The sequence below is a fragment of the Entelurus aequoreus genome, linkage group LG11, assembly GCF_033978785.1.
Source record: "Entelurus aequoreus isolate RoL-2023_Sb linkage group LG11, RoL_Eaeq_v1.1, whole genome shotgun sequence".
NCBI classification, from domain to species: Eukaryota; Metazoa; Chordata; class Actinopteri; order Syngnathiformes; family Syngnathidae; genus Entelurus; species Entelurus aequoreus.
Window position 1 is genome coordinate 34,025,550 of NC_084741.1, and position 25,423 is coordinate 34,050,972.

Below are 25,423 nucleotides of genomic sequence, written 5' to 3' on the forward strand. Positions count from 1 at the left end.
ACATGTATGTATGTGTGTGTATGTATATACATTTTGTATGTATGTGTGTATATATATGAATATATATATATGTACGTATGTGTGTATATATATATATACATATATATATGTATATATATATATACATACACGTATACACGTGTGTATATGTATTTGTGTATATATGTATATTATGTATTTATCCATTTTCTACCGCTTGTCCCTCTCGGGGTCCCTATCTTTGAAAAACACTACCACATTTTACTATATATCGTGTAATTATATGTCAAATCATTTTAAATATGCTAAAGTTTAACATATTTTACAGGCTTTTTAAAATGTTCTTTAAAGTATAAAATATATTCATACCTAAAATAGTCTACCCCCAAAAAAGAAATGAAAAACTTACAAAACATTTGTAAAAAAAAAAAAGTTTTTTAATTGTTAATTTGGATTACAAATAAGGCATCTTCTGATATGTTTAGAGTCTTTTATTGAATTGTTTGAACATGGGTATAAATCATAGAGTAACGACACAGTTGAATTCCTCATACTTATATATAACCTTACAGCGTTACTACATGCACATACAGTATACAGCACGGGGGTCAAAGGTCACAAGGAACATTGAGCACAGTCCCAAATGTGTTTTTATCCTACAGTATTTCACACCTCTACCTTTAAGACGCCTGACAATGACCTACTTTTACTCGATTTTTTTCCCCCTAACAGTACATTATTAGCACGAGCATGCGGACACAAGATATAACAGTCTTCTTGATTGTTGTACATTTGACACGTAGCAAGGGGAGATCTCCCTTGGCTTAACTGTAGCTTATGTGGACTAATTCTTTCAACGTCTACGTTGACTACTGTAAGACAGAAGGACTGGAGGTAATAGAGTACAGAGTTAGGACCATAGAACAGTTTGGTTGTCTATTTAGCAGCCTGGCCTAAGCTTCACTGAGAGCTTTAAGGACATAACAGTTTCAAGCCTTCACATATCATTAAGGGTGCATTATGGGAAGGGGTTGCTTTGTGTTCCTGAGTTGTTGGATGTTGTCCAAATGTGTGTGTCAAGTAGAGAAGCACCACACTGGCCTGACTGGAATCTCAAAGAAAAAGACCGTGATTCGTCACCGTCAGATTAAGAGTAGAAAAGCTTGTGTTGGCACAAAGAGGTAAAGAGATTCATGCCTCATGCAGATGCCGAGGAGGAGCAGCTCCTACAGTACTTTTCTTCTTTCTTACGATAATAGTGAGAAGGTCTACCGCGGGGACTTGGTTGGCGCGGCTGCCGCTGCACCCGATCGGGGTCCATTCAGGCATAATGAGGAAGGCCAGGCTTAGATCTGGCCGCTTAAGACGAAGTGCAGCTGTCCTTGTGTTTCCGATGTGTGGGTTCAAAAGTTTCCTCTCCGCATAACAACAACGCTCTGAGGGCTTCTTTCTTATGTACACAGCAGTTTTCTTGTTCATCTGCTGCTTTTCTTTTTGCCATGACAAATATTCCCAGTTTGAGTCCCCAGCTAAAGAAATCCGGGTGCAATTTGGCTCAAGTGAAGTACTTGCAGCTCGTGGAATCGATGGCGCAGAACGGCGTGCACTTGAGGTGACCGTATGACCTGCGGTCAAAAGACAGGAGGACACTGCTGTGAGTCCAGGTTGGACGTGAAACACCCTCCTCGTGTTTCATACTGTACTGTACTGTACTTTGAGGGACTTACCCCGGCAGATAGGAATGACACGTCTGGTAGCCAAAGTCTTTACCGTCACATTCCTCAGCACCATCATGGCGGTAACCGTCACCACAGTAGGCACGTTTACATTCTGTGGTGGAAACACAAAGATCATGTTGAACACAAATATAAAGATATATTTACTGTACTACACCAGCGGTATACACACGTTTGTTTCCATACAGAAACAGCAAATAAACAATATAACACACTAAAACCAATTCCAGGTAAGGGAAGATATGTTAACGCTTCAATATACAAAACCCAAAACCAGTGAAGTTGGCACTTTGTGTAAATGGTAAATAAAAACAGAATACAATGATTCGCAAATCCTTTTCAACTTATATTCAATTAAATAGACTGCAAAGACAAGATACTTAACGTTCAAACTGGAAAACGTTATTTTTTTTGCAAATATTAGCTCATTTGGAATTTGATGCCTGCAACATGTTTCAAAAAAGCTGGCACAAGTGGCAAAAAAGACTGAGAAAGTTGAGGAATGCTCATCAAACACTTATTTGGAACATCCCACAGGTGAACAGGCTTATTAGGAACAGGTGGGTGCCACGATTGGGTATAAAAGCAGCTTCCATGAAATGCTCAGTCATTCACAAACAAGGATGGGGCGAGGGTCACCACTTTGTGAACAAATGCGTGAGCAAATTGTCCAACAGTTTAAGAACAACATTTCTCAACGAGCTATTGCAAGGAATTTAGGGATTTCACCATCTACGGTCCGTAATATCATTCAAAAGGTTCAGAGAATCTGGAGAAATCACTGCACGCAAGCGATGATATTACAGACTGCATCAAAAAGCAACATCAGTGTGTAAAGGATATCACCACATGGGCTCATGAACACTTCAGAAAACAACTGTCAGTAACGACAGTTCGTCGCTACATCTGTAAGTGCAAGTTAAAACTCTCCTATGCAAAGCAAAAGCCATTTAGATTTAGATTTAGATTTATTGGTCCCCGTTGGGGAAATTAATTTTCACTGCCGTACATTTAAACAATAGACATTACACATCACAAAACAAAAATAACAAAAAGACATCATACATGACCAACACATGACAGGCTTGTCAGACAGGTCGGCCAGGCCTGCTGTTAAGGGCGGCTATAGCTGCAGGGATCAGGCTTTTCCTGAGGCGGGCCCTCCGGAATTTGATGGTTCTGTACCTGCGCCCTGATGGTAGTGGGATGATGTATTGGTGTAGTGGGTGAGTGATATCCTGGACTATCGTGTTTGCCAGTCGAATGATGGACCTGTGGTTTAAATCTGAAATGTTGGGTGTGGGTAGGCCGATGATTTTAGCTGCTATGTTTGTAATGCGTGTGGGTTTGGTCCGGTTGGTTACAGAAAGCATAGTGAAAAAACATGTGGAACAGTACAGAAGGATGGGTTGAACAATGCTTTGGTAAAGTAATAACAGGAGGTGAGGTGCAACGTATAGCCCATTATCAACAACACCCAGAAAAACGCCGCCTGCTTCGCTGGGCCCGAGCTCATCTAAGATGGACTGATGCAAAATGGAAAAGTGTTCTGTGGTCTGACGAGTCCACATTTCAAATTGTTTTTGGAAACTGTGGACATCGTGTCCTCCGGAACAAAAAGGAAAAGAACCATCCGGATTGTTATAGGCGCAAAGATCAGAACATTAAATATCTTGTCTTTGCAGTGTATTCAATTGAATGTAAATTGAAAAAGATTTGAAAATGATCATATTCTGTTTTTATTTATGAACTACACAACGTGCCAACTTCACTGGTTTTGGGTTTTATAGTTGATATATAGAAAATAGGGGCCAATACATTTCCTCTATTGAATGTTATTTATTAATCAGTTTCTGGACTATCCGAATACTATATAAATATTATGTATGCCGATATATGAATATTATATCGACCAGTATGTTTCCTGTAATTTTTCAAAAGTAATACAATATTTAATAATACATCTTCTGACTATTGATAGACTATATAAATATTATATATACTGAAATATTTTCTGTGATCAAAAAATATATATATATATTTAAAAAAAATAATTTCCCTGGTGGTTCAAATACTAAATAACAATACATAAAACAATACATTTTTTCAGGGATTTTCTTTTTCAAATTAATAATATATCAGATAATAATAAATGTGCTGATGATCCAAATACGAGAGAAAATATTATATACAAGCCAATACATCAGTCAGCTTTGTTAAACTTGAAAATAGATTACATAATAATAAATAATCCTTAATATCAGAGTACTACTTAAATATTGTATAGGCCAATACATTTTATCAGTTATCCAAATAATATATAACAACACATTTCCTGATTATTCAAATACAATTTAAATAATATATAGACCAATATATGTTTTGTGTAATTATCCAAACATATTTATAAAACAATATTTAATAAGAATGTTTCAAATGATCTAAATTCTATATAAATATTATATAGACCAACTTGTTTTTCCCATGAGTGAAAACAATAAAACAATAATTGTATTATATTTCATGATTATTCAAATACTATATACATTTATAACACATGAAAAAAAATCAATTTAAGAATTGATATTATTACCACTGTTCCTGAATATTCAAATACTATAAATTATATAGACCGATTAAATTACCCTGTGATTTTTTTTTCTCCAATTAATACAACAATATTTAATAATAATGTTCCTGATTATCCAAATACTATATACATATTATACAATAATATAGAGATAGTATACAATAATTAAATAAGTTAATGATTACTCAAATTCTATATAAGTATTATATAGAACAATACAAGTTTTCAGTAATTTTTTTCAAATTAATAATACATTTGCGGCTCATCAAAATACTGTAAGTTGACTTAAAAATAAAAATACTTCCTGGCTAATGTCATTTTTTTCTAAATGACAATTTGATACAATTTTAATAGTAGATGATGGACGGTTTATTTTTTACAGATTAATTATTGAACATCCATAAATGTCAGAAATGTTTTATGTGATTTTCAAAATATTTCCAACATGCCACACAAATGTTCTTGCGAAACAAGGGATGACATCATTGTGTAAAGTAACAATCACTTCCTTAGTTGTTAGGAAATGGCCAACTTACTGATGCAGCTGTCAGTGACCACTTTGTTTCTGTCGTCACATTCCTCGCCGCTGTAACGCTGCACGATGCCGTCGCCGCAGTAACCGTCCTCATCGGGCGGGTTCTCCATGGACTGGAACGCCATCATCTGGAATGGGAAAGTCTTTTACACACATTAGTTACGTAACAAAAAAAGATGTATAATAATTGTTACAGATAGGAGAACACTAACCTGAACAGGAAACCAGCTGTTACCGTCTTTGAAATAAAGAGCTCTCTGGTCTTTGCGGAATGCAAAAGCGTTCTCCGCCTGAAGACGCTCCAGTTCCTCCTCGTTACTCACCACAAATATCTGAGACAATAACACAACGCTGCAATTATTATTATTCATCATTGGTACGTTAATGATCAAGTCAAAGGATGTTCATACCTCAGGTTACACATTCACTCCATAAAAGCACATTCTACTTATGCTCGGCTTAAATTAATCATATTCAAACATAAAAATGGCTGAATTAATTAAAAATATCAATACTACAGTAGTATAGGCCAGTGGTCACCAACCTTTTTGTAACTTTTTCAACGCTTGAAAATTTGGCCCACGGACCGGGGGTGGGGGGTTATTTAAAAAAAAAAAAAAAATACAATCATGTGTGCTTACGGACTGTATCCCTGCAGACTGTATATTGATCTATATTGATATATAATGTAGGAGCCACAAATATTAATAACAGAAAGAAACAACCCTTTTGTGTGAATGAGTGTAAATGGGGAAGGGAGGTTTTTTAGGTTGGTGCACTAATTGTAAGTGTATCTTGTGTTTTTTATGTTGATTTAATAAAAATTAAAAAAAAAGTGTAAAGGTGACTAAAGAGTGTATTTTCATGTCTGGAGTGCTCTCATCATATTGAAAAAACTTATTTAGAAGGTAGTAAACAGTTAGTTATATCTACATTATACATTTATCACAGTCAAGCCCAAACCAATTAACAGCGATAAACTAGGCTTACTGTAACCAGAATTTACTGAGAAAATGTTCATCTTTAATATGAATAATTGTATTGCTTTCTTAACATGGATTGCCTCTGCTGATTTAACTATGGCTGCAAACATTAATTGATTAATTAGATTACAAAAAAGCTTCAATTAATCGTTTAATGAGTGTAACTAATAACAATTGATCAAATCCAGACCGCATGGAGTGCCTAGAACTTTAAATACGTAGACATATTGTAGTTTCCGCACGGCCACTGCACTAGAGTGCACACGTTTTTATTATTAATACATACATGTTATAAGTACTAGGTCAATGTTGATGATGTGCATTATAAAACACATTTTCAATACACAAATGTTACAGGTGTATTATTAAAGTATGGTAGTCAGAAAAAAATGCTGTTTATTTCAACTATTTTACCTAAAATACACATTGGGGCAATAAAGTGTGTTTTATCTGCTTAACAAATTAATCAATAGATTACTCGATGACTAAAATAATCGATAGCCGCAGCCCTAATTGCAGCTAAATGGTGCACTTCATTCTGCCTTAATAGCTCTAAGACACGCTTTGCTCAAACTTACATTTTATTTTATTTCATGTTTTCATATATATGTTATGTATATATATCTATATATATATATAGATATATATACATACGTCTATATATTTAAAGGGCTTTATAAATAAAGTTGGTATGGTATGGTATGGTATATAAATCTATATACTATATATATAGATATATATATATATATACACACACACACATACAGTATATATGCATATATACACACATTTACATAAATTTACACATAAACATTGTTATATATATATACATACATTCACTATTTACACATGTACGTACATATATGAATATACATTATTATATACATATATGTGTATATGTATATATATGTATACGTATATATATATATACATATATATATATATATATATATATATATATATATATATACACACACATATATATATATATATATATACACATATATATACAGTATATATATATAAATATGTACATATATATATATATATATATATATATATATATATATATATATATATATATATATATATATATATATATATATATATACATATTAGGGCTGGGCGATATGGCCGAAAACTATATCATGACATTTTTTTTTTTATATTAATCAATATTCATACTTTTTATGACTTATTTAAGCCTGCCAATAAATACAGTAAAACAATTTCCAACTTAACAAAGGTGCTATTTACCAGTGGAGGGAGTGTCGGGTAGCCAGGTAGGATGAGCGCGGCTCAGGTAATAAAATAATTAAGTAGATTTGAAGGTAGTTGCAGTTTCGAGACACTAGATAGCAGTAGTGTATAAGATATTAAACACTTCACAGAGTAGTTTGGGAAGCTACTCATTAAACCGACACATTAGAAGTGTCAGGATGTTGCCTCACTGTCTGCATTAAAACCAACAAAACTAAAGACAAGTTTCTGTTATTGAGTTGATATATTAAATTATTACAGTTTCACTTCTCACAAGCAACCAAACTAGTGTTAAGAGAATAGCGTATGTGTGTGTGTACTCCTTTAAGAATGGCAGTGTGTTGAGTGAGTGAAGTGAGTAGAAGAGTTAGGAGAGCGAGCGGTGGCATGCAGCAATAGTGGCGACTGGCTAATGTGTCTGGTTGTGTCTTGCAGAAATAAGAATAGAGAGACCAAACTGTCACAAATCGACTCGAATGCGGAGCTTAGCAGACCGATTGTCGGGTAAAGTGAAGGGTGTTACCCCAGACGAAAACATCTGCCCTGGAAGGAAAGTCTCCCCTGCGGTCCTTGACTACAGTCTGGGACTGGGACAGAGCCGAACAACAGGAAAGGTGTAGTTTATACTGTTACGTGATTGGCTGTTTGCGTGTCCCTCTCATTGCTCAGTAAATACTGTTAACTGATTGGTTGTTAGCGTGTCCCCTCCCATTGCTCAGTGAATACTAAGGCTGAAACGACGCGTCGACGTAGTCGACGTCATCGGTTACGTAAATACGTCGACGCCGTTTTTGTGCGTCGACGCGTCGCATAATGACGTCACACTACCGTCATGGCGAAGCGCAAAGCAGACGATCAAAGAAGACGATGCGAGCGGTGCGAGCGAGGGGGGAAAAGCATTCCAAAAGGGGTCAAAAGTGTGGGAGTATTTCAATAAACGGCCTAATAATGTTGTTGTATGCACACTGTGTCGAGCGGAAATGGCCTATCATAGCAGCACAACGGCTATGAACGAACATTTGAAAAGAAAACCATCAACTAGTCAATCGTCCGCGCGAGTATACGTTGTCATCATTACACAAAAACATGAATGTGTCATTTGTATCTGCTAGGGGTGTAACGGTACGTGTTTTGTATTGAACTGTTTCGGTACGGGGCTTTCGGTTCGGTACGGGGGTGTACCGAACGAGTTTCTAAGCTAAAGCAAAAGTCTTAACAAGCTGCTTTGCTCCGTCTGCCTCTGTCTCAGCACGCAGCATTGTCCCACCCACACAACCATCTGATTGGTACACACGCAGCATTGTCCCACCCACACAACCATCTGATTGGTACACACGAAGCATTACCAGCCAATCAGCAGTGTGTATTCAGAGCGCATGTAGTCAGCGCTTCAGCGTGGAGCAGATAGGTGTTTAGCAGGTGAGCATCAGGCAGCGGACTGTCCCCAAATGATAATAAACACCTCCCAGTCAACTACTAGTAACATCACTATGAGCCCGTTGACATTCTACAAACTTAAACTGCAGCTCAGCTCACTCGCAATCCTGGCTTGAGGTGAAGGCTAATTAGCTCTCAGTTCCAGCCACATCGACCCCTTCTGAGCGCCTATTTTCAGCTGCTGGGAATATTGTAAACAAGAAAAGAAGCAAAGCAAGTAGACATGCTAACCTTTCTTCATTACAACTGTTAGTCACTCACTGGAATGAGTAGAATTGGTTATTGTGTACTGTGTTGGACTGGATGTTTATTTTGCACATTTTAAAAGCAATACTTAATGTTTACAGTGCTCCAGAATATTTAGATTGGCACTTTTTTGTATTGGATGTTTATCTTTATTTTTGCACATTTTAGCAAATAAGCAATACTTTCACTTTTGTTGAAATGTTTACACTGTTGTTACAGAATATTTCGTTTTGCACTTTTTTGTATTGGATGTTTATCTTTATTTTTGCACATTTTAAAGCAAAATAAGCAATACTTTTACTTTTGAAATGCTTATACTATTGCAGAATATTAAGATTTGCACTGGATGTTGACTTTTATATTTGCACATTAAAAAGCATATAAGCTACTTTTAATTTTGTTAAATGTTAAAAGTTTTAAATGTTTACATTGTTACAGAATATTTAGTCATGTTGTTGTCAATGTTGACTGAGTGGCCATACTTCTTTTTTTTTGTAAATAAAAGCCATGCCTTTTGAAAAAACGGGCTTACATTTATTTTTTCATCTTCATTTTGAATAAAAAAATAATCGGTAAAAGGAAAAATAATCTATAGATTAATCGAAAAAATAATCTATAGATTAACCGATTAATCGAAAAAATAATCTATAGATTAATCGATAGAAAAATAATCGTTAGCTGCAGCCTTAGTGAATACTGTTAACTGATTGGTTGTTAGCGTGTCCCCTCCCATTGCTCACTGACACTTTCTGTTTACTGTTTTCTGAGTTCCCAAAGCGCGAGTGACTTCATTAAACGAATCTCGCTTCATAATTTCTTGTTTCTTCCAACTAAAAATCTAAATACAAATCATGCTCTTAAACTGAAGAATTAACCGGTAAAAACGATAGTGTTTATAATGTAAATGTAATCATAATATAAAATAATGTAAATACCGGGTTGAAGCTGATATATTACCACAATGATGTTGGCCCTGCGATGAGGTGGCGACTTGTGCCAAGTGCTGCTGGGATAGGCTCCAGCTCCCCCGCGTCCCCGAAAAGGACAAGCGGTAGAAAATGGATGGATGGACATAAAGAAGGCTCCCTCTGTTCAGTTAATTCTACTGTTAAATAAACATGCTCAGGTGCTGAGAGCGATGTAGAGAGTGAGACCTCTTTCTCCCTGTTTTGAAGCAGAAGACTAAAAAAACAACATACTCACATTGCAATGTATCGATGCCGGCAAAATATTTCGACTTATTTTCATTTATTGTTCGATTGATTGACTAAGTGACTATCGGCCCAGGCCCAGTCAACATTACAAATGTTTTCCAAGGAACAAGTGGACGTAATGGCTGCCTCTACTGCAGCGCACACAAACATGCTGTTTCCTTCAACACTTTTGATTGGCCAGGAGGCAAAGAGCGCAAGGCTCAACAATTCTGATTGGCCAACAACAACGGGGACGGCGGAATAGTCAGCCTCTTGCGAATATTTATCGCAGTAACATAAAACCTCGATGTCGATTCATCGTGCAGCCCTATCAAATACAGTATTTTGATCTTACCGCTGGTACTTTGAGAGAGTTTCCTCTGGATTGATTATCTTCCAAAAGAGAAGCACTTAGTGAGCTGCAGCTACACTTTCCAGGTGGTCCAGGTGGTCCTCGGGTACCTTTGGTACCAACCATGTAAAGTCCTGACGGCAAAAAAAGAAGAAGACACAAGTCATTATTATTCACAATTATTAAATTACTCTATTTGTCTGAAGGTCTACACCCATTTATTCATTTTCTACCACAATAAACATGAAAGTCAAAAGTTTCCAACACAAGACCGTGAGTCCACTCCAACACCATGATGTCAAGACGTTAGCATTTTGCTTCACGTCAGGAGATTAGATTACCCCTCACTAAGACAAATGCTTCCAGCTGACTTTGCTGCCTTCTGCTGACACGGCGCTTGGCCCGCGCCGTCCCACAGCAGAGAGCGTGCAGAGGAAGATGCAAGGCGGAACATTGGTGTCAAATGTAGTCTGCGGTCTTTGAAGTGACGACGCATCGTGTCACTCTGCTTTAAAGGGGAACTGCACTTTTTTGGAATGTTGCCTGTCATTCGTGTGAATGACAGGCAACATTCCAAAAAATTATTGGGAGTGTTCCCAATAATTCTTTTTTTTATGCATTCTAATTTGTAATGTCAGCTGAGATAGGCTCCAGCACCCCCGCGACCCCGAAAGGGACAAGCGGTACAAAATGGATGGATGGATGGATAATTTGTAATGTATGGCAAGTACGAGGTGGCTAACCATGTTAGTAGGAGTACTCTATTACCACCCATAGAGCCCTCTAAAAACATCCCAAAACTGCCAACAATACTCTATTTACATGTCATGACTTGCATATTATCCAAGTATTAGCGATATTGTTATTATAAGCGCTAACACTGAGGAACTACTCTTAGCGGCTCCATGGTCACAGAGAGCTAACTAGCTGATGCAGCAGCTATTGACATACTGAGCTGCTGCTGCATCACCTCTGAGTTGATGAAAGTGAATTCTGTGCAATATTACCCTTCGAGTGCAATACATCCGACACTGATTGTTATCACTCCGGTACTCTTGTCTTGTTCTGTATATTGTACAGTATTTTGTATATTGTACAGGATTGCTTATTATTTTTATTGGATAGTAGTCTATTTATTTCAATTCTTAGTTTTTTATCTTTATTACTTCTTGTGTAATTTATTTTTATCCCATATTTGTTCCCACTACCGCACTTTAAATTGGAGTCCTTAATCTCGTTATATGCAAATATAATGACAATAAAGTCCATTCTATTCTTCTATTCTATTCTACTGTCGATTATAAATCATCCCTCTCACCTGGATAGTAAAAGGATGTGACCATAAACCGTGAAGTTGGTCGAGATCCATTTCTAAGACCCAGATATGGCGAGAACGACACAAAAAGACAAGTTTTCGGCACCTTTTTTAACATTTTTTACCTGCGTTAGGATTATGAATAATTCTTCATCTAAACATAAGATATAAAAATCCCATCTGTCAGCATTTCAGTGTGAGCAGACTTTGTAGAGTAAGTGATGTTTTAATTATGTTCATAGTTTGTATTTCTTGTTTAGCACTTAGCAATACTGCTATATGATGCTTAACGTTTCACTAAAGCTGGATCTGTTTAGCACACAGCTTCTAAAATTTGTAGCTCATCCTATTCCGTATATGTTATACTCCTAAACGAGCTTCTGTGTCATCCTTTGTCTCAAATAATTCTTTGTTGATTCTCATGAAGTCTGCCATTATTAGTAGTAGTTGCTGTTGTTGTTGAAGGCAAAAGTGAACGTTGTGATGCGTCTGTGAAATTAATACGGCGCCTTATGCTTAAAATGACCAAAATACACAAATATTGCATGTTATTGTGAATTTGACATGTATACTTACAGCGTGTATTTAAAAGGAGATTGGAGGCTTTTGGATGTTTTTTAGAATACTTTTTAGGCGGAATAGAGCAAATCCCCTTGGCTCCAGTGTTAGCTGACTTTTGCTAACATTTATTTACAAGTTAGAATGCATAAAAAAGAAAAAACATGTGTGCTTATCTCACATAAAGATTGTGAAAGAAAGGCAAAATTCCCCCCCAAAAGTGCAATCCCCCTTCAAAAATATCCAACATGAGTTACAGTTTTCAGGCAAGATGTTCACGTTTTCACCTGTCGCGGTAGAACCAGGAGGACCAGGAAGTCCTGGAGTTCCCTGTGGACCTAAAGGTCCTCTTGGACCAACACTGCCTGAGTCTCCTTTTGATCCCTAGAACATACAAAAACATTTTTTCTCTTGGGGGGGCGATATTGGTGTATAGTATGGTATAAGCCTTATACCATACTATACCATATCATACCTTATATGGTAAGTTAAACACATAAATACAAATAATAATGACCAATGAAAAAAAATGAAAGTACAAATAGACCTATATCCTCTTAATAAGAACCAAGACGGTGTATTAAAGCAACAATATGTAATTATTTTACCAATACATGTACATAAAAACTTCAAAAACTTTTTTGGCCTCTTATAAATAGAATAGTGTCTGTTGCTGCCATGGCAACACTGGATGAACTACTTTAAAAGTGGTTTAATAAAAAAGTGGACCAGCCTAGACACCATACTTTTATGACCATATTATTATCAAACATTGTATTTTTTTAAATTACATTTAGTATGTTGCTAAAAAAAATCAAAAACTCGGTAGAGATATAAAAATAGCATTTTACATGCATTTTATTCATTTGAATGTACAAAATAAAGCAGAAATTAAACAGAATAAAAATACAACTTAATGGGTTAACTTACTGTACTTTAGAAGACCATATTTATTGCTAACCAGCCTGTACAGTACACATTGTTGTGTGTTAGCGCTAGCTGTGATGCTAGAATCCTAACATTGCTGACTGTAGCTTTTACATTCATTTGCTTAAAGCAAAAATGTATTTATGTTTAAATATGATTTAATTGAGTAGTTTGAAAACAAAAACAATCCAAAATGCAATTGATGTACGATTTAAGAATATTTTTAATGATTAAAATAATCATTTAAACCATTTATATTATAGCAACACCTCACCTGTTTTCCTCTCTTCCCTGGTCGACCTGTGGGTCCTCTGGTTCCTGAGACACCAGGCTCTCCTTTTGGACCCATTTCACCCTGAAAAAAATATGCATCAAATGAAATAATTATTTTAAAAATCTAAAAGAAAAAAAAAAATACTTCAATTTTTGCTCACTTTCTGTCCAAGCATTCCAGGGAAACCGATTGCCCCCTGCAGAGACAAACAATATAGCTCATGAAGGTAAATAAAATACAATTGTCCAGCAAATACTCTATAATTGTATAAAATATAGTGAATATGTACGCACTTTGTCACCTTTTAGGCCATTCTCACCATGCTCTCCTCTTGAACCCTGATTGAACAAATATTTTATTACACCTTTACTGTCAATAATCACACACTAGACGGGCAGCATACCTTTTCTCCTTTGTACCCAGGTAAACCCTGAAATATGGATGGCAGGTATTATGTGCACAATGAGGAAACAAATACTAATTTATAAAGGCTGTGCACATATCACGTACCCTTGGTCCAATTGGTCCTCTGCCTCCAGGTAAACCCATCAGGCCTGTGTCACCTTTCTCCCCCTGACACGCAGAAACATAATAAGAGCAAAAATGCCAGGCAGAATAATCACAAAGTTGGTTGATTGTTAATAATTTCAATGGCGTGGAATTATGTGTGCCTTTTTAGGCAATTGAAGCAAAATAGAGTGTTGTACCATCTACAACCAGCAGAGACACTGTTGATTAAATCTCAACTAGTTTGTTACCAAAAGAAGATTACAGTCGTCCGTTGTTACATTGCGCTTCAAAAACCGCGGCTTCACTACATTGCAGATTTTTCTACTTAAAAAAAACAAACATTCTTAGCACATTCTATATGTTTTTGGCGTAAATTAAGTGTTAATTTGTATTTGTCTCCAAAGACATGCACCTGGAGATAGGTTGATTGCAACACTAAATGGTCCCTAGTGTGTGAATGTTGTCTGTCTATCTGTGTTGGCCCTGTGATGAGGTGGCGACTTGTCCAGGGTGTACCCCGCCTTCCGCCCGAGTGCAGCTGGGATAGGCTGCAGTGACCCCGCAACCCCGAGAGGGACAAGTGGTAGAAAATGGATGGATGGATGTATCACAGTGCACTATTTGACTTATTTTAAAAGTATTATATTGTGGCAATCAACAAATATATTTACCAAGCTGGACTTGCATTTCCGGTTTAAGGGTGAACCCTCATCTCCCCGCTATCTTCACCGTGACAACCATGAGTTGACCAACTTTTGGCAGAGCAACTTTTTGATGGACTATATCTACAATTCCTGCCTCATCAATAACACATTGGTGAGATGTTGACGCGAACGATATCAAAAGATGACAACGGGACGTGGCATGCACTGTCCGGGCAAAGTGAAGAGCAACTCTTGATGAACTTCATCTACGACATCATAACACAGCTTTGGGGTGAGCATGTGAAATAACAACGCAGACACGCATTGGTAACAAGACGGAATGCTAACAAGTTACAACACAGCTAATGTTCATGGCAACTTATACTTGTGGTTTCAGCACATGGAAGCCCAGTTCTAACTCGGAGGAATTACCCACAAAAGTATTTCAACATGAACGTGGATTTGTTGTAGTGGCCGGGTGACAACCATTGCAATGACGTTTGAGGGATCTAGTGGGTGACTGGTGAGTACAGTAATCTACAGTAGAACACACTTAAGGCTACTTTATTGCCTTTATTTATTTATTTACTCAAGTATATAGGGTGTTGTTTCATGTCTAAAGGGCTCTAATTATGTTTAAAAAACACATTTAGAAGTTCATAAACATTGTTATGCTCTATGAAAATATTTGTGAGGCAACTTGTTTATCGTGGTACCAAATTAATTGTTGGGAATTATATATTTATATAGCACTTTTACTCCAGTGACACAAAGCGCTTTACATAGAGAAACCCGTTATCTACATTTAGCTACATTTAATCCAGTGTGGCTGGAACTGGGAGCAAGGTGTGTGAAATGTCTTGCCCAAGGTCACAACGACAGTGACTAGAATAGCGGAAGCTGAATTCGAACCAGGAACCCTTAAGTTTCTGGCCTGCCGGTCTACCATCTGACTCGTGCCACCCCAATTAACCGCGGTGAACGAGGGTCGGCTGTAACATGACATACGCCGTGGGAATTTAAGATATGGAAGCTCATTTGTTCAACGGGACACTTCCATGTAAATAGGAGCTCAGAACATGCGGATACAAATAAAACATTCGTTATAATGACATCTCCGCATGTTTTTGGTCACCTCCACGAGTACTTTTTAATGCCACCTATATCTTTGTTTGCATTGTCATGAACAAAGAGTATCTGCGTAAGAGATCTGACTTACTCACTTTGGGCCCACTTGGTCCTGGCCATCCAACGGCTCCATGCTTCCCAGGAAGTCCAGGAGGACCCGCTCGACCCTGACAGGAGAAATGACTTTTATGAAACAAACACCTAATAAGCATCTACTTTTGATCAATCAGGCCATTTATGGGAAGCTGCATGAATGAAATCCAAATCTCAGTGTTTGCTGCATAGGTTGTCAGTATTCAAAACGTAGCCAGTACTCCCCACCATGTACTCCTTCCTGCACATGTCGGAGAGGGATGACTTTAACGAGCGCTGTCACTTTGCCCTCTTTAATTAAATGATAGTCTGTGTATAGAACAGGGGCCGGTGCTTGTGGGAAATAAAATGATTTATGACCTGGGCTTGAAGCACTAAGCTAAATTGCACTGCAGTGCTGCAAATGCTACTCGCTCAGACCACCGCTGGGGCCGCTTTTACAGCTCGGCACACATGATGGGATCATTTGAGGTTTTGACCTGGGGTGCCCAAAAACACCTGAGCTTTTCTTCTCATAGAGTGAGAGTGCCATACCGCAGCAACGCAGTCGACTTTGAGCCACAATGCAGCCCGAGCAGCGTTCACAGACAACCTCAGCGCTCGCTCACAAAGCAAAGCCGCCGCTGACATTGAATCTCATTTTTTTGCAAATCCACTTAGTGCCAAATACCTGGTGATTAATTGGAGACGCTCACCTTTTGTCCAGGTCTTCCGATTTCTCCCTGACAACAGGATGTGAAGGAGGGACAAGGACAGACGCCGTTAATGCATTTCCAAACTAGCATCTGTCAGCATCTTGGGCTGCAGGCCAAGACAAATTTAGCTCACAAAAACCATGAGCACATGATATCATGTACATCATCTCGAGTATAGAAGTATATTTACCTTTTCTCCCTTAGATCCTCCAATGCCCGGTAATCCTGGTGGACCCTGTAGTGTAAAACATTGTACACACGTTTTAGGGATACTTGTCTTGTGTAAATCAGTGGTTTTAAAATGATATGACCTCACTGATTAGCCTATATCACAGCTGTCAAACTCAGATTTGGCACATCATTTAAAGTGGCCTGCGAAAAGCTGGAAACATCCCTTTCTAGATAAATGTATCTGTTCTTTCAATTTTGACAATAAAATGTACTGCATGCAATTACATAATTTCTATACTTAATTATGTGATCATGCCTTTTGTATGGTTTATCAAAAATAAGTACTTTACTATATTTGTTTGTCACCTTGACTTATGATTTCGGAGTTATCCATCAATCTGTTAGTAAAACACATAAGTTACCAATGCAAAATGTGTAACGAGACTATAGTTATATGTTTAAATTCATATGTGTCACTAAATTAATATATTCACATTTATACGTGGCCCACCGTGTAGCCCTTGATAAAAATGAGTTTGACAGCCCTGCGTGGCCTATATCATCCTTTACATCATAAATACACATATATAATACAAGTGCGAAGCCCCTGTTAAAAAAAACAATGTTTATTTTCATCGCAGCTGTTCTTTGCACTTTTGAGGGCCTTACCATGCATGAAAACTCACCAAAATGTGCAAGCGCATCAAACATAGCATTTTTTTTGTATTTCAGCGGTCCTGAAGAGATAATTTCAAAATTCCCTGAGTAGTGACCCCTACGCCATACAGAAAAGCTTCAAAGACGCATGTTTGAAAACAAAGTGGGCTAAAACCATGTGTACTCTAACCAACTCCTCCTCGGGACATTGAACAAATGAGCCCAAATCAAAGTCACGGATATGTGACAGATGGGCAATAATACATTGCGAAGGATTTGAGGCTGTCCCATAAGTTGTGGGAGGAGCCTTTAATAACTCTAAGCAGCACGAAACCCAAATAACCAGTAAGACATGGTTAAATTAGGGCTCTAGGAAAAATTTACACAATGATTATACTATTTGACTCAAATTTGAGTTCATTTAGAGGCATGTTTTTGACTAAAACAAAATAATTGGGTAGAAATTCTTTAATTCTTTTTTTTTTTTGTGCAAAATAATCAATTTTACATAACTAAAACACTTTATTATACAGGATTGGAACCCAGTAAATCTTCCTTTGAAGACCAATTAATTTACACAGAGCGCCACAGGATATGTATTCTTATCTTGTTCTTATCAGTGAAAGAGCAGGAAGGGGTTAAGAATAAGGTTGTGGTTAAATTGTATAAGTACTGTAATGCAATGTTATTAATTCATTTTACATGCGCCTCTTCACTGCAAATATAAATACCTCAACTTAAGAAGGCCACAACTTAAGAGTGTTTTGACATAAGAACTGACTCTCTGCTAATTGTTATTCTTTAAATTGCAACAAAGATTTGAGTTACAAGCATCCCCGCATTAGTTGGCATAGCAGATGTCACAGTGAAAACCGTAAGATCCGACCAAAACATCTGGTCTTACTCGCTAGCATAATCTTATAACTAGAGATAGACAAAACTTTGTTTTCCAATCATGGGGAGGAAAGACGTGTGAAGGAAAGTGCTGAGAAGAAGAAGTTGTTCATCTTCATTGAATAAAAAAGAAAAGAAAAATATGACCGAACGTGTAGCCAACTTGGTGAAACAATTGGAGCACTGCTAGTCTGCACCATACTGAAGCAGAATGAGAACGAATGGACGCAAGCCAAGAATGTTATAATCATTTCTAAACGGCGGACCTTTATCCATGAAAATACGGAAAAAGTGCTGATGGTGTGTATATGAATGTTCTCATTCATCCAGGTCATTGTCTTCTCAGGGCATTCAATCGATCGTAACTGGACTGTTTGGTTTGTCTTCGAAGACGTTTCGCTGCTCATCCGAGTAGGCTTCATCAGTTCGTGCTCACAGACTTAGATTGGTCAGATCTGGACCTGATGACAAAAGTTCCTCCTGTGTCCATGGACCTCCTGGGCCCCTTGACCCGCCTGGACCTCAGGTAAGAGCTGACCGATCTCACTCTATGAGCATAGAACTGATGAAGCCTACTCGGAGAGGCAAAACGTCTTCTAAGAGAAACCAAACAGTCCAGTTACGATTAGGGATGTCCGATAATGGCTTTTTGCCGATAGCCGATATTCCGATATTGTCCAACTCTTAATTACAGATACCGATATCAACCGATACCGATATATACAGTCGTGGAATTAACACATTATTATGCCTGATTTGGACAACCAGGTATGGTGAAGATAAGGTCCTTTTTAAAAAAATAAATAAAATAAGATAAATAAATTAAAAACATTTTCTTGAATAAAAAATAAAGTAAAACAATATAAAAACAGTTACATAGAAACTAGTAATTAATGAAAATGAGTAAAATTAACTGTTAAAGGTTAGTATTATTAGTGGACCAGCAGCACGCACAATCATGTGTGCTTACGGACTGTATCCCTTGCAGACTGTATTGATATATATTGATATATAATGTAGGAACCAGAATATTAATAACAGAAAGAAACAACCCTTTTGTGTGAATGAGTGTACATGGGGGAGGGAGGTTTTTTGGGTTGGTGCACTAATTGTAAGTGTATCTTGTGTTTTTTATGTTGATATAAAAAAAAGAAAAAAGAAAAAAAAACACAAAAAAACCCGATACCGATAATAAAAAAAACGATACCGATAATTTCTGATATTACATTTTAAAGCATTTATCGGCGGATAATATTTGCAGGCCAATATTATCGGACATCTCTAGTTTCGATCGATTGAATGCCCTGAGGTGCTGATGGTGTGTTTGACTGAGAAGCAGCTGGAAGGAAATACCGTAGAAGTCCACTCACCAAGGTAAATACTGTACATTATTATTACTACATTACTTCAAAAAACTACTGCAGTTGTTAGTAGTACATTATATTGCATTTTTATACAATATGTCTTTTCTGAAAGTTTCTTTTTGTATTTAAAAGGCACCTTACATGTTAAAATTGTGCTTTTGGGAGACAGGGGTAGCACCAATTACATTGATTTTAATTCATTTTAAATGGGCGACGTTGATTTGGGATACAAGTATTTTTGAGTTAAGAGCTCCATCAGAATTTAGCTTGTAAGTTGAGGTACTACAGTATTGTAGATAATTTTCGATTTCCAAATCTCTTCTTCAATCAGAGGAACTAAAAAAATATGTTTTTTACCCAAAGTTTTTGTTTTTTTAATAAACACATTTTCTTTATTTTTCTCAAGCTCTGGCACCCCGAGGGGAAGGGGCACCTTCCACTTCAAAAACTGCTGGTCTACATACAATGTAATACATTCCTCCAAATACATTTACACTCCAGTCTGCATGTGGATAAGGGAGCTGCAGTTTTAATTAAGGGTTGAGAGACAACTATTGATTGAAGAAGTGCCTGCTGCAGTCCTGATGCTGCTGAGGCAGCCCAAGGTGGTCGACCACAACAAAACAATGACTAATAAATTCATCATGTGTACAGAATCTGCTCATCATTTACTTGTTTTTTGTGTGTGTTTTTTTTTTTAAAAAGGAAAATCAAATCTGTCGGAAAGTCTTTACAAGCTTCCATCAGCCAAGTGGGCACATGGCCACATGCATGGGTTGGTAATCCCCAGAATGTACGCAAGCCAGTAGTACACCTTTTCCAGGCTGACAACTCTTCATCGAGTTTCAAAAAATGACATGAGCCACGCTGCGGACCACCAGTGGAAAAAGGCTATTTATGTCTGTGGCTAAATGTGGCGCGTTAATGGGCTGCTGTGTCCCATGCATGAGAAGAGGGTCGCAGAGAAGCCCACCCGTCCTGCCTCCTCTGCAGGAACACTCAGGTTGTTGAGAAGGAGATGGCGGAAATGTGAATCACTCCTCAGTCCAAAGGCAGGACTTGGAGTTGGGATGCTGCAATGACTATTTGCAAGCTCTTACCTGAGGTCCAGGCGGGCCAACGGGCCCAGGGGGTCCTCGGACACAGGAGGAACTTTTGTCTTCAGGTCCAGACTTAGATTGACCGTCCTAATGGTACAAAAAGTGTCAATTTCATACATTAATATGATACATTATATATATATACACACACACTACCGTTCAAAAGTTTGGGGTCACATTGAAATGTCCTTCTTTTTGAAGGAAAAGCACTGTACATTTCAATGAAGATAACTTTAAACTAGTCTTAACTTTAAAGAAATACACTCTATACATTCCTAATGTGGTAAATGACTATTCTAGCTGCAAATGTCTGGTTTTTGGTGCAATATCTACATAGGTGTATAGAGGCCCATTTCCAGCAACTATCACTCCAGTGTTCTAATGGTACAATGTGTTTGCTCATTGGCTCAGAAGGCTAATTGATGATTAGAAAACCCTTGTGCAATCATGTTCACACATCTGAAAACACTTTAGCTCGTTACAGAAGCTACAAAACTGACCTTCCTTTGAGCAGATTGAGTTTCTGGAGCATCACATTTGTGGGGTCAATTAAACGCTCAAAATGGCCAGAAAAAGAGAACTTTCATCTGAAACTCGACAGTCTATTCTTGTTCTTAGAAATGAAGGCTATTCCACAAAATTGTTTGGGTGACCCCAAACTTTTGAACGGTAGTGTATATATATATATATATATATATATATATATATATATATATATATATATATATAGGGACTGTCAAAATTAACAAGTTAATCATGTGATTAATCACAACAAATAAATGATACGCATTCAAGTAAAACGTTCCTGTGTGACAATCTGACAATAAAATTGCTTTTGCTTTTCTTAAGCTTATTTATGCAAGTAAGTAATCACCTGTAATAAACATGATTAATCAAAATTCCAAAATGTGATTAATCTGAATAAAAAAAATATATTTTGACAGTTCTAAAATAAATGGAAAAGTATCATTGCCTCTTGATATTACACAATTTCATTTGCATTTGATTATTACACTTTTTTCCCCCCTACAAATTGATGGATGACTTGCTTTGAAATCATAAGTCAAGGTAATGAACAGATATTTAGTTTTTACAAAAAATTGTTTGCGATACAGTATATAATAATATACTTGCTGTATGATCAGATATGATGATCAGAAGTTACGCACTTTCATGCAGTACATAAACTTTTTTTCTGTCAAAATGAAAAGAACAAATACATTTAGTAAGCAAGATACTTTAATGGCACACTTAATTCCAAGCTTTTGAGGGCCACATACAAGTTTGACACTTGCACATTTTTATAATATTTATATTATGATTTGACATACTCTTAAGGATTCTCATTGAATTAATTAAATAAAAAATAAAAATGTTTTTATCCAAAGCATACCACATCAGTTGTCACCTATCTTATATAGTGTATCCATGGTAAATAACTGTTTTAGATCCAAAGCATACCAATCATGTGACGTCTATCAATTTACCTATAGGTAAGAGCAGCTTATTATCCAAAAGCATACCACATCTTTTGACATGTATCTACAATATCAATGGGGAAGGAACTGTCCATGATCCAAAGCATACCACATCATATGCCATCGACCTACACACAAAGGAGGGAGATGTAAGTCTCAGGTGGTAAAACTTGCAATCATGATTTTGGCATTGTGGAGTGACCTTGTGCACAAGTAGAGCGGTACCTCAATTTAGGAATTTTTTGAGATAAAAGCTGTCCCTCGGCTATTTGTCATGCTTTAAGTTGCAAACAAACATTTGAGTTATAGGCATCCCTGCCATTAGTCGGCGTAGCAAATGTCACAGTGAACTCTGTAAGATCCGTACAAAACATTTGGTCTTACGGACTAGCATTAGCTTATAGCTAGAAATCGACATAACTTTGTTTTCCAACCATTGGAAATAGTGGATGATATTCATTGTAATAAAAAAAAAATGATCAAAAATATTTCCGAGCGTGTCGCCAACTTGGCGAAGAAATTTAATCATATTACTGCTTGTCTACACCCTACTGAAGCAAAATGAATCTAACACCGGCCAAGATATCTAAATATCTTATTTATGCATAAAAATATGAAGAAGCTGCTGATGTGTTTGACTATCCAAGTCAAATGCTATACATTATTACTACATTACTTCATAAAACTATTGTAATTGTTTGTACTACATTCTATTGTATTTTTTTCATACAATACTTCTTACCTAAAAGTTAGTTGTTGTTTTTTAAAAGCTTGCTATATGCCAAAATTGTGCTGTTTTTTAGGGGTACGCAGGCAAACACCAATTAAATAATAAATAATAAATAAATGGATTATACTTGTATAGCGCTTTTCTACCTTCAAGGTACTCAAAGCGCTTTGACAGTATTTCCACATTCACCCATTCACACACACATTCACACACTGATGGTGGGAGCTGCCATGCAAGGCGCTAACCAGCAGCCATCAGGAACAAGGGTGAAGTGTCTTGCCCAAGGACACAACGGACGTGACTAGGATGGTAGAAGGTGGGGATTGAACCCCGGTAACCAGCAACCTTCCGATTGCTGGCACGGCCACTCTACCAACTTCGCCACGCCGTCCCCTTAAATGGTATTATTTTTTAATCACAGTTCTGAGCCCAACTACAGAACCAATTAAGCTCGCAAATTGAGGTCCTACTGTAGTATAATCTGTTACTACCTCCTATGTAGTCCACCCATACCGTCTGTGTTGTTAATACAGAACATTCACAAAAAAGGCATAAACAAACAACTTTTTAAAAGGAATCTGTCATATCTATGTATCAACCATGATTCAAAGCATACCACATCATGTGTCATTAAAGTCTCTCGGTCTCAAGGGTTAAAAGGAAGCAGTTGTGTGAGACCCAAGGACATATCAACATTGATGCATGTCCGATATTCCATAATAAAATGGCGGTCACATGACTTTGACTCACATGAGTGGAGCGGCGCCAAAGTGAAGGGGGTGGAGGGAAGAGCGGCGGTGGAGGCGGACTCAGCAAACAGCATGGGTTAAAGCTCCTCTCCTGCTCCTGGGGAGTGAGCGCTGTGCAAGGTGCAAAGGAGGGGAGTGAAGGAGTGTGTCAGGCATTAAGACAGGTCACAACAACAACAAAAACACATCAACAGTACCAATAAAAAGTGGAATGCATTGATCTTGTTAGCAAAACATGCACTTACTTGCAGGCAGGGAGGGGACGACTACAAACAGTTAGCATGCAGGAAACAGGTGCAAACTATCAAACGGTGACGACACCCGTCCAACAGAGTTCCTCAAGCCTCGAGCAGACACAAGGTACCACTCTCTGAAGGGCCGGAGCTGCATCGGCTATTTATAGAGGCATTTCCAGTCCAACCTCATGGGCCACAATAACAACATAACAAGTGTAGTTTACAAGAGCATTTCATTAGGGACACCTGCACCTTCTAGTGACATCCAATGCAAGAGACTGCAGAAATAATTCAGCTTAGGCGAGGTATGTATGTAACAATATGCTCATTATTGTGCTTGTAGACCATGCACTGCATCATACTGACATCTAATTTCCATATCAATATGGTAGGAAGCAAGAGCATGGCTTGATGCAAAACCACATAAATTAACATGTTGCTTCTTTAAAAATTGTAAAAGCACATTGGATTTCATTAAGTTGTGCAAGTGTGCATGCATTGCCAGTATATACACACATAATGTACAAACAGAAACAAGGATGATAATGTGTTCTTACCTGCTGGGAATGAAATAAAGCTGTCCAGGAAGGAGGACTGAGCCAGGCCACAGTAAAAGCACAGCACCAGATAAAGGAGTCCATGTGCTGGAGGAGTCATGCTGCTGTTCATAGTTGCTTTCTTGACTTTATTTGTGAAGCAAAAGCAGCCCTCTCACTCGCTCCTCAGTGCCTTCTTCCTCTCTGCGTCTCACCTCCCGTCTTCCCTCTCTGCCTCCCTGCTCTGTATCCTTACGCACTCGCGAGGGGGCATGTCCGCCAGTGCCCATTAAATCTTTCCTCCGCATCAGTGTGCGCTAAAATTAAGGGAGGCAGCATACCAGCTGCTTTTGGGTGCCACTATTAGATCTCTACTACTGCAGGGGGTGCCTTTGTTGTTTCCACTCTCCTCTCAGGGGCGGCTTAACATTTTGAGTCATTTGACAGTTTATCTTAATACAACACATCGAAATCAGGACATCTTATGCGGATTTAATTACATTAGTAGCATTCTAAGAGACTATTTTTCCTTACTGTATTATCATTTTACTCCATGGCATTTATTTTGGTTTTATTGCCAAAATACTTTCAATTATCTGCTTTTCCACAAAGGCTTTTGAGGGGGATGTGACAGCAGTATATACTTCTTGGTTAAACATACTCTCTCTTAATAGAAAAATCTGCATGCTTGGGCATAAATCATATTGGTTATTGTAACAAGTCGTATACAAAAAAGTTGAACTGGTTGTGTAGTTCAATACAATTAAACTGCCAATCTATTTGTGGTGGTATGTTGGGGAGTTTGATGACATATACCTTGCATAATGGCCCATTATATGCATTTTTCGAAAAAGACAAAAAAAAACTGTTATTGTTAGTATCAACATTTCAGCGTTTTGCTTTACAATTGGCCCTTTTGCTCTTTTTTTCCCATTTTTGCAGTATTTTTTAGTCTGCAATCTTCCAAAGGCCCATTAAACAACGAGTCACGATCCACAATTTGCCGCTGGGCTGAACTTTCACCAGGAAGGAAAAGTGTCTCCAGTGTCCTCC

The 25,423-nt window shown here is 37.5% G+C and overlaps 1 protein-coding gene across 2 annotated transcripts; it reads right to left on the minus strand.

Annotated features, from left to right (window-relative positions):
• Positions 1-464: 464 nt before the first annotated feature.
• On the minus strand, positions 465-24,617 carry LOC133660637 (acetylcholinesterase collagenic tail peptide-like). 2 transcript variants are annotated; one of them, XM_062064206.1, is made up of 17 exons: positions 24,392-24,617; positions 23,600-23,709; positions 20,642-20,728; positions 16,646-16,690; positions 16,456-16,482; positions 15,763-15,834; positions 13,896-13,958; positions 13,789-13,815; positions 13,679-13,723; positions 13,546-13,581; positions 13,386-13,466; positions 12,472-12,568; positions 10,315-10,445; positions 5,053-5,172; positions 4,842-4,968; positions 1,707-1,809; positions 465-1,604 (listed from the first exon to the last, which is right to left on the minus strand). In XM_062064206.1, exons 1-17 carry the CDS (start codon positions 24,501-24,503, stop codon positions 1,535-1,537), a joined length of 1,353 nt encoding a protein of 450 aa, XP_061920190.1. In that variant the 5' UTR covers positions 24,504-24,617; the 3' UTR covers positions 465-1,534. The 2 variants fall into 2 exon arrangements, with proteins under 2 accessions (XP_061920190.1, XP_061920189.1); XM_062064205.1 differs by having other exon boundaries at positions 4,842-4,983.
• Positions 24,618-25,423: the final 806 nt, after the last annotated feature.